The sequence below is a fragment of the Paramisgurnus dabryanus genome, chromosome 8 (genome assembly GCF_030506205.2).
Source record: "Paramisgurnus dabryanus chromosome 8, PD_genome_1.1, whole genome shotgun sequence".
Classification (NCBI taxonomy): Eukaryota; Metazoa; Chordata; class Actinopteri; order Cypriniformes; family Cobitidae; genus Paramisgurnus; species Paramisgurnus dabryanus.
In genome coordinates, this window is record NC_133344.1 from 30,942,407 (window position 1) to 30,953,486 (window position 11,080).

General features: G+C 39.0%; 1 protein-coding gene and 1 pseudogene across 1 annotated transcript; one reads left to right on the plus strand and one right to left on the minus strand.

Annotated features, from left to right (window-relative positions):
* Positions 1-477: 477 nt before the first annotated feature.
* LOC135771339 (TRPM8 channel-associated factor homolog) lies at positions 478-5,525 on the minus strand (annotated as a pseudogene).
* Positions 5,526-7,057: 1,532 nt separating this feature from the next.
* On the plus strand, positions 7,058-11,078 carry LOC135770269 (bifunctional polynucleotide phosphatase/kinase). Its single transcript, XM_065279996.2, has 7 exons — positions 7,058-7,148; positions 7,240-7,301; positions 7,386-7,495; positions 8,977-9,035; positions 9,768-9,948; positions 10,040-10,141; positions 10,245-11,078. Exons 1-5 carry the CDS (start codon positions 7,058-7,060, stop codon positions 9,800-9,802), a joined length of 357 nt encoding a protein of 118 aa, XP_065136068.2. The 3' UTR covers positions 9,803-9,948; positions 10,040-10,141; positions 10,245-11,078.
* Positions 11,079-11,080: the final 2 nt, after the last annotated feature.

Here is an 11,080-nt window from a genome sequence, read left to right on the forward strand (position 1 = left end):
CTTATCTTAAGTTTTATAAACAAAACAAAAAACCACCAAGCTCACAAAGACAAACTACAGTACAGTATTAAAAAAAAAAAAAAAAAACATAGAGAGCTGCATGGATGACATATGTTTGTAAGCCAATACAAAAAGTTAGCTTCACATGGGTTCCTTTCCCAAAAAGTCAGTTAGATTTTTCCATACGGATTTGGATTATCACAAAACTAAGCTCTGCATGTGCTCAACAAAAGTTTATGATATTTACACGTTTTGAACATCAAGATAATTTTAACAATGAAACACAACTAGTTTGGATAATAGATAAATTTAAGTTTGGAAATTGTGCTATTTACAATTTATGAGAATTGTGTATTCTTATATATCTACTCATGTAAAGCTGCTTTGCAACAATTAACAATTGTGAAAAGCGCTATATAAATAAAATTGAATTGAAATTGAATTGAATGTAGCGAAAAAGCAACTGCCCTTTTGAAAACAAGTAACTTTATAAACTGGGGTATTACGTGTTTTATGTCAAAAAATTAAATAATGTAAATATATCTTAAGCTTTTGTTAACCACAGATCTTATTTAAGGCGTTTAACCAAAAACACACTGACGTTGGGACAAGAGACCTGGAAGAGCTTACTTGTCTTTGGATTTGGGCATATGAAAATTTTGTCATCCTTGCAGCTCTATTAACCATTATCTACTCTTATATCTTATTTTAATCAGATTTCACACTGTAATTATTAAAGCTCTCTCAGGTGTCTTATGCATACTTCATTGGATGATCGCTCCACTCGGGGAGATGAGAGATCTTCTGTTCAGTGCTGGGCTCGATCGGCCAACCCCAGGCTTTGAAGAAGGACGACAGATTCATGTTCACCACCTTGGAGAAGGTCTCAGCGTACAGATTCATCTTGACTGCATTGTTATTGGGCACTTCAGTCATGTCATGATAGGCAGCAAAAACCTTCTTGAAAGCATCCCAGCCAAATTTGTCTTGAAGCTGAAAAAAATATGAAGTGTTACGATTATGAATACAGTGATGATCAAATTAAATTATTATTTGTTTTATTTTCTTATTTTCAATTATTTTCTTCCATGATATAATATGAGTTGTGTAACTGGTTAAAACTAACATTGTGCAGTCTGTTCCTACCTGCATATACGTCTCCAGTGCTATCCACATGGTCCATTTTTTCAAATCCCTGCCACCTTTGACATAATCTCTGGCGCGAGCCTGGCGATTATCTAGAGTCATGTTTGGGTGAGCAGTGGCCCTATTGACACCAAGCACCTCCTCATGCACATACACTGACCACAGGTTGCAGGTGCACTCAGTTGTGTGTGGAGGAAACTCCCAAACTCCACGCTGCTGGTTATGACCAAGCTCATGTATAAGTCCCCACATACCACTTTTACGGGCACCTTCTGGATTTATCAGTTCTGGGGCAGTGCCAGACTGAATCATGATGGGATATCCAGCATGCATAAAGCCTGAGGATAAAAAGCTAGGAGTGGGTGTTGTGATGATAGAATATTATAAATGCATTTTACTCAAAACTTTTCACACTATGTCTTCATCAGAATACAGAAGAAGATTATTTAATGTTTTTCCGTTTAGACTCAATACAATGATGCAATAGATTCAATACAATGACAATAAATTATTGAGTCACACACCCAAGAATGTAAGCAAAATGTAAGTGGGTGTGGCTTGCTGTTCATTTCCAAGTAGGCTACAGTGATAGTATTAATTAAAACTACAATTTTTCAATAAAATCATGGTGGCTGTAATGACACTTTATTAATTCATCTTGCATTGACATTTTACAACGTTGGCATTAACAAGTTAACTGTTGTCAATAGTTTCATCGTCAATATTAGGCTTTAAATGGAGTCATTTATACTGCCATTAATTGAAGTCAACTGACCAGATATTTAATCAATTGTTTTTTTAATAAAGAAGTCAAATTGGGATTGGAATCATGTGGGAGTAACTAAACCATGTCATGCTCTTTTTGGGTGAATATTTAATAGCCGCTCATACCGGCAGAGATCTGAACATCTGCAACGAATCGCTCCTTGCGGGGGAACTTATGAGGTATTGCCGCCAGATCAGCTATGCCTCTCATTATTGCATCCCAATGTTTTGCCACCTCATCAGGATGATCCAGATTCCGTATCACATCTGAATGTAATGTGATGATGAGATTCTCAAACTCAAGCTCCGCCCAGGGGGCCGGGGCCTGACGGATCCCACCGACCCAGTCAGCTACACTGGTCTCTCCTGAAGGGACCAAGCCAGTCAGCATTCCAAACATTACTACACTATTTTACATAGTTTTGAAACATATTTCACTGATATACATCTTCTGAATATGAATCTTAAGTTTAAAATCTCACTGTTATGTTCATTGTTATTTTTCATTGAACATTCTTACCAGACTTGAAGTATGGAGCCTTTACTGCAGTCTGCACCACAATTTCCACCCCATCTACTTTGGTTTTAGGAGGTGCAACTAGGTAGATGAGCCCTCCCCATAGATTACTGATCTGGACCGTTTCTTGGTCCAAGGAGAATCACTCATAGACCACAGGAGCTCGTCTCAAAACATCTGAAGTCCCAATGTTATCTGTCTGGCAACCGATCTGGACCTACAGACAGTTGGAAACATGCTGTCATAATCTCAGTAAGTGTCTAATACAAGTTAACAAAAAATGGGCAATATATGGTATTAGACTGGACACATCAAAATAATGTACTTGAGGGTATAAATTCGATCACCTTCCAGTTTTTCCCAATGAGCTCTGGAGGTATTACCATCTGTGTCCTCATACCAAAAGAAAGATACAAGCCTGTGCTTATCCATGCTTCAGCGCCTGAAACAACAAGTGATGTGCTGTTAAATACGCGATAACAAATCTTGTGTGTAACAAGTCAATTCTCATCTACTTACAAATTTAAAAAAAGAAAACTTCAATACCACCAGTGTCGGCACTGAGGCGAACTCTTGCATCAGTCACAGTGGGCAGGTCAGGTATATCCTTAATGATGTATGGCAGGAGGGCATTAGGGTCAGGCAAGACTTTGTAAAGTTCAGACCCAATATGAAGCATCAGGTAGTCTTTGGGAGTTTTAATGGGGCACGTACTACACACCTGTGGAACACCGATCTCCTTCACCATGTCGGTAAAATGAGTTACCATTGAATTATAAGAAGCACAGTCATGTGTACGCATACCAAGGAATCTGGTACAATCATTGCCAAGTTGTTTCAGGCAACCCTCTAATTGAGGAGTAAGTTTTTGCCCCTTGGTTACATGCTTCCCGAACTGTCTAAGTACTTTACGAAAGTGATACAAATCTTTAACGCCCTCCTTGATATCTGGGGCTTTGTATAATCCTCCATTAACAGTGCTGGTCAAAATACTTAGTCCCATCTTGTTAAGAATGCGATTTCCTGGGTATTCAGTCATCACATTGCGGCCATGGTTGCTATAGGCCCAATGCCAGGCATGACCTCCAATCAGAAGACCACTACCTTCTGCCACAAATTCTTGGATCTTTTCACACTCTGCATCACTGTAGGAAGTGCAGACGTGGACACTGAGATCTTTTTTGAAGTTAGTTAACTGGCAGTTCAGACCGGATTGGCTCAGGATCTTTTGGGCTCCTGCGAGTCTGGGAATGATCCCAATAACGCCTTTACGCCCCTCATCCAGCCAGTTGATTGCATTAATCAGGAAAGTGGACAGAGATTCACGGCCCAGGTAGCCTTCGTGGGTTAACACAATTACCCGTCCTTGTCCATAGTAGGCGCCAGCAATGAATACTTTTCCAGGTGGGGCGACTGCAATAGGAAATGCTAATAATCCATGCACCATCAGCTCAGAAGCCACAGCCCCACCTTGGATATCAAACTGAGGCACACCTTTCAGCAGGAATTCTAGATCATTCTTAAAATCCTTGACGATTCTGAAAAATAAACAATAAAATAGTTATGAGAAATAGTTTGACAAATGTGTTTACTAAAATAAGTATGTCAAAGCTAAAATGTCTGCTGAACTTACGATACAGCAAGCCAACTAGAAGGTATTTTAGAAGGAACAGGAATCACGCCAAGTTCTCCCTGGTGTTCCGAAAAGTAAATTCCTGCGACGCTGCACACCTTGTTTCCAGGGAAGTTCAGAAAAACATCCTCCTTTGGATTAGCCTTAGCCCAGCTCCATGCTTGGCCTGCAATAATCAAACCACCCCCAGCTTTGACAAAAGCAATCAAATCCTTTGCACAAGCATCAACGCTGTAAGCATCTGTGATATATACAGCCAATCCCTCCCGAAAATCTCCAAGCTCTGTGCTGATAGGCGAATTGCTGAAGTTGTTAGCTACTGGACCTAAATTCTTCTGAATCCCTACAATGCTGGCATCACCGGTACATGGCATGAGCCACATCAAGGCATTCTCTATCAGGCCAGGGAAACGGGTCAAGTAGTCTTCGTGTCCCAACACCACCACACGTCCTTGACCGTAACGAGATGCAGCCATCAGAACTTGACCTCTTGGATTCATGGCAAGTGGAAAGGCATCAGAACCGATCAGCACAAGATCACTAGGGACTGCTTTTCCTTGAAGGTCAAGCTCACTTAGACCAGTCATGATGGAGCAGTAGTCATCTTCACGCGACATGATGAGTTTTTGCAATGGCCTGGGCTGAGTTTTCTACACAAAAACAGAAAATATTTTTAATATAGAATAAATAAATTGTTAATTATATTCTACTTAAATGTGCAGTATAAAAAACTGAATCCAGTCTCAGTAACAAGTCTAAATATTCATGAACAAATAAAAATTATGTTAGGCTATAATTCTTTAATTCTTCAGCATTTATTTTACTTGTCTTTACCATGCTTACTTAAACAGACCCACCTTTGTTATCTATGTTAAGAAAAGTCAGCACTCTGTCTAACAACGAGTTAAAGTGTGGGAAAATTTGTATTATGCCACACCCACAAGCTGCACACCCAAAAATACACCCTCATTCCAAAACAAACAAAAGAGAACTAATTAGCATTGAGACAAACACATTTTAGGATTTAAACTGAACAATTGTGGCTACATAATAATAATAATAACAATAATAGCATTTATATGAAGTCAATAAAACATCTTTTTCAAGTCACATTAGGATATCTATATTATGTTAACACATGGTTTGTCATCTTTAAACACTGTAAAGACAAAATAGTGTGCTGACGAAAATACTACGGTATGGTTATTCCATGGTATTTTTACTGTTTTTAAACAGATTTTTTCAGTTATCTAAACCGAAACAGAAAAACAAACATGTCAAAACTAAGTTAACTGCGTTGTCGTGTTTTATTTCCGGGATCTTAAAAACTGAGGCAGTCCAGTTTTAGTTACGATAATTTAGTTTAGTTTAAATCGTCAAAAAGGTTTTTATAGAAAAATACCATACCAACATGTGTTTCTATTATGGATGATCTGACGTCGGAACTAAACAACAGGCTCTTTGTTCTACATCGGAATCACGTTCGTGTCGGACCCGAGAAACCCAAACAAACGCAGAGAGGGAGAAAGTTAAAATAATGTAAGTTTTCAGACGATCGGTAAGTGATTTTGTTCTTTTAGTCTGTTGAATTTATTAAAAACAACCGTGTCCCTGTGGAAACACAGAAAAAACGTTTAACTGTAACGTTAAACGTTACTTAATTCACACAGAGTACTCACAAATTTCAGCCTACTTAACATCGACTTCTTATAGTTAAGTTGCAATGTATTTAACATTGTTATGATATCTTGCAATTCAGCTGTAATCACCTGTGAATGGAGATGCAGTGCTCTCTAATAAATGACGTCTCTGCAGATCGGGTGGAGTTGGGTGATGGTCGAGCGCTTATGAGGTCCTGAGTTTAAAATTACAGACAAAAAGTGCTCAAGGCATCAGGGTGAGGTCGTACAGCAAGATCACACTACACCTATCATAGTACACCAGACAAGTGCATAATGTGGTACATCTCATGCTTTTGTATGCTTATATAGACTTAAGCATTTATTTTTATTCACAGTCAAACTTGTGCCCAACAATGCAAAACAAGAAGTCCTTGTTACACAGCTAAATAATCAGGATCTTACACCTGACAATAACAATTCATTTTTTAGTGCTTATGAGAAGTATATATAAATGCAAGCCTGTTTTTCCACAAGGACAAGGGGAGAGCAGTAGATTTGAGCATAGATACTGCTGAAATGATGGAGACCCGGAGGTCAGGTCCCAGGAAAAACATCCAGGATTACTTTACTCAATCCCAAAAAAAAGGTACATCATCCAGGCTCATGTGTTTATATTTACTTTTTTGCATTTTGATCTATATAGCATACACTTCTTATTTTTAAAGTATGTGTGTTCCTGGAAATCAGATCCATGACCGTCGTGATTCTAACACAATGCTGTACAGAAATGCCTACAAATATTATTATCCCAGATGCAGCAGCTCTCCCTGCAAACTGGGTCCCGGGAAAAAAGAAGAAATACTTTTCCTGCAGTGATAGACTGGTAATCAAATCAACTCCCTAAGGTTTTTTATTACAAATTGCATTAATTTTGAATGAATGCTAGTTTTAAAAGTGACTGACCTCAGTAGTATATTTACTATTTTAATATCAGGACTTGGCCACAAGGGGGAACTATACTCTCATTTTTATTTGTGTTCCCTTGGAGTCAATCCCTGCATTGTTAGTGCAATGATTTCACAAGGTTCAATAACCAATGTTAAAATTTTATAAAAAAAATAGCATACTGTTTTTCCATTGATTTTAATAGTATTTTTTGTTTATGCTTTTAGTTTGCACTCAATATTGGTCTTCAGTTTCACACCCCAGAGGAATTTTTCTTGGGCTGGAAACCTGCTCCATTCAACATGCCAACCTTTGACCCTGTAAACTAATACACTTACTTGCATATTGATACAGTTTATTACTTTTTTTAATGTGTCTACTATCTTAGTAATTCATGTTCTTTTGTTTATATCCTATTTCCAGAGAAAAATGGACTCTAATATTCGTCTTCACGATCCACCTGAAGCCTCCCTCACATCTACCAAAAAGGAAGTCATTGTTGCAGTGGGATTCCCTGGATGTGAGTGTTTTTGCGATGTCTCAAAGTCTGTGTTTGACTTCCTTCCAAAATAAAGTTTTAATGATGTCACCCCCCTTTTCCCATTTTGCAGTGGGCAAGTCGACATTCTTCCAAACACATGTCATTCCAAAGGGCTATGCTTATGTGAACAGGGTGAGTGTTTAGTTGTATATATATGTTGTAATTTGTATATAGATTTATAGGTCACATACATAAATGTCTGCCTGTTATCCATAGGACACACTCGGTTCCTGGCAGCAGTGCGTGTCAGCTTGCGAGCGCGCTCTTAAAGAAGGCAAAAGTGTAGCTGTAGACAACACAAATCCTGATCTTGAGTCTAGAAAAAGGTACCAAAGCAAAAGCATATACAGTGCACTGCATAAACGAGTACACCCCCTTTGAAAATTAAGATTTTTCTCCATTAGTAAATATGAGACCAATTTGCTTTCTTTTTTACAAAACAGTTTTATTAAAGATTTATTTTTATTAACAAAAGAGTAAAAGTCACTGACCATCTTTAGGACACAAAAAAACCAACTAATTTAAATCAAATGGGGTGATGCAAAAATGAGTACACCCTGATGAATATGTTAGCAAAAAAATTAAATAAAGTGTAATTAACAGGAATTCACTAGGAAATAATGAATATAATTAATCATCACACAGGTGGCCACAGGATAACTGGCAATTGAGGGTGGTATATAAGAGAGAAAGTCCACTCCCATGTAATGGTGACAGAATAGCACCACATGGTAAAGAAATGTCTCAAGACATGAGAAATAAAAGAATTTCTTTGCACAAAATGGTCAAGGTTTCAAGATAATTAGTTAAGCATTGCTAATAAGTTTGAATAAAGCCAATGCAGAAAAAGCCTTTTGTTAGAGCTCATATTAAGAAAGGTAAAGACTATTGGGTCTCAAACTCTCTATACTTTGGAGTAATGAGACAAAGATTAATCTTTATGGCTCTGATGGGTTTCAAACTGTATGGTGTGCAAGGGTGAGGAGTACAATGAAAAATGCATGGTACCAAAAGTAAAGCAGGATGGTGGCAGTGCTCTTCTGTGGGCTTGCATGAGTGCTGCAGGTGTCGGAGAGTTTAATTTTATGGACGGCATCATGAATACACCGATGTACTGTGAAATACTTAAAGAGAAGATGCTACCATCACTCTGTGCCGTTGGTCACAGTTAACTGAGAACAATCTCTTTGAGCCTTTGAAATCAGGTTTTCGAAAATCACATAGTACAGAAACAGCTCTGGTTAGGGTCACCAATGACTTGTTAATCTCCTTAGATTCTGGCTGTCTTTCAGTTTTGATCGTACTTGATCTCAGTGCCGCCTTTGACACTGTTGATCACTCAATTTAAATTACTCGTCTTGAAACAGTTTTTGGTGTTTCAAACACCGTTCTTAATTGGTTTAAGTCTGAACTTTTTGATCGAAAGCAGTTTGTTGCCATGGGTGGATTTAGATCTGAGATTAATGTTGTGCAGTCTGGTGTCCTCCAGAGGTCAATTTTGAGATCACTTGGTCTAAAATTTCACTTCTATGCAGATGATACACAGATCTACATTCTTTTTAGACCTTATGAATGATTTTATATTTAATTGATTGTCTCTGTCTTTGTGGCATGTTTTGGTATATATGTTGTATGTTGAGTTGTGTGTTACTGATAGCCATATCAAATTCCTGTGTATCTGCTGATACATTTGGCGAATAAAGTGATTCTGATTCTGATTCTGATGAAATTGTGCCAGTCAATTTTTTTTCTGAGTGTTTTCTAAAATAAAAGAATGGATGACTGAAAATTTTCTTTGTCTTAACAGTGAAAAGACTGAGATTATGCTTGTCGATTCAACCCACCAACTACGCAAAGTAGAGCCAGGTACTCTAACTCTTGATGGTTCAAATGTGGAGTTTCAAACTAAGTTGTTTGAATCTAGGAGTGATTTTTGTCGCCAATCTAACGTTTGAGCCTCATGTTCTGAATACTGTTAAAAGTGAATTCTTTCATCTTAGAAATACTGCCAAATTGCATCCTATGCTGTCTTTTTATACTGCTGAGAAATTAATAAACACCTTTGTGTTTTCTCATATTGATTACTGTAATGTCTTGTTAGCTGGAGTGTCAAAAGCAGAATGCAGGTTTTGCAAAATTTGGCATCGAGAATCCTTACTAGAACTAATATACGAGAAGATTACTCCTGTTTTAGAGTCTTTGCACTGGCGACCCATTAGGTTTAGGGTGGACTTCAAGATTTTGATGCTTACTTACAAGGCATTGCATGGTTTGGCGCCTCAATACTTGACAGAGCTTTAAATTCCATACACTCCAAAACGTGATCTTCATTCCTCAGAAACTGGTCTTTTAACTGTTCCTTCAACTCGTTTAAAACTAATGGGAGACAGGGCTTTTTCCTCATTAGCTCCAAAACTTTTGAATTCTCTGCAGATTGAGATTAGGCAAGCAAAATCTTTTGGTATTTTTAAATCTCACCTTAAAACAAATTTTTTTATGTTAGTTTTTAATTTATTGAGTGCTTTTTATCTTTGTTTTACAGTGTATAATGTCTCTTTAATCTAAATTAACTTGTAGTTCTTTTTGCACCACTTTCAGGGAAAGTTGGATGCTTTACGTGGGAGTTTTTGTGATGAACCATCCACCTCTACTTGTGAGCATGCTCAGTCTATACATATGTCACAGGTCGGAGCGGACCCAGATGCTATTGAGTCACGCCCCTTCCTAGTTTCCACCTCGAGGAGGTTCCCAAAGCCACCCCAATGACCAGACACACAAGGTACAAGTAAAATTAAAATGGACTTTATTAAATTATTTAAAATAGTATTCAGGGAAAGGGAAGGGGAATTAAAAACAGGGGTTTCTTCTAGCCTCCAGGCAGAGGGGACGGGACTCTGGACTGTCCTTCTTGAACCCGTGGCGCCCTCCGCTTCTCCTGGAGGCAGAGTTTAAGAGGGGAAAGACTGTAGTAGGTACTCCTCGGATAACTGACTCGTCGTCTCCTTATTCACTGAGTCCGTACTGTAACACAAGATCACACATGCACTGTTAACTATGACTTTTCCTCTCTTACAGATGGCTGGTAGCAGTGAGTGCGGCAAGTAGTTCTCCGGTTACTGTCTCGTGGCCTCCTTCTTCCCAGGGTACGTACTGCAACACAAGATCCGCACTTGCACTGTTAACTATAACTTTTCTTCTCTTACAGATGGCTGGTAGCAGTGGACATGGTAAGTATTTCTCAGGTAACTGGTAACTGACTCGTGATCTCCTTCTTTAGAAGGCTCGTGGCTGAAACACAGAATCAACACTTTCACAACTCACTGTGGCTTTTCTCTTTTACAGGTGGCTGGTAGCAGTGGATACGGTAGGTATTTCTCAGGTAACTGGTAACTGACTCGTGGTCTCCTTCTTTAGAAGGCTATTGTCTATATGTGGCTTTTGGTGGCCGAATGTGTGCACAGTGGATAGATTTACTCACAGACCTCCCGTGGTAAGATGTTCCCTCTGGGTCTTTACCTCCAGAGCCTCGGTTACAACCGGGGGATCCAATACTGTCACCGTTGAGCCGTACGCTGCCCTCTCCTCTCCGTACGTGTAGCTCCAGAGATCTGGACAGGGGCGCACCTCTGCTAATGTATATGTTTCTCCTCACATATACATTAGCACTCTGAATTTCTACTCACGCAAAGGTCTGGATCTTCTGTACCATCCACCACCGTCTTCACGGTCTCCACAACAGGGGCTCTTGACGCCACACCCGTCTCCACACTGTATCGCTGCACAGCATATAATTTAAAAGCACTTCACCCACCGCACGGCATCTTCTCTCACGGCTGACTCTCTGTAATGGCTCCTGACAACAGATACACAGCACTGCACTGCACGGCATCAAGTGTACACACACACTCAGC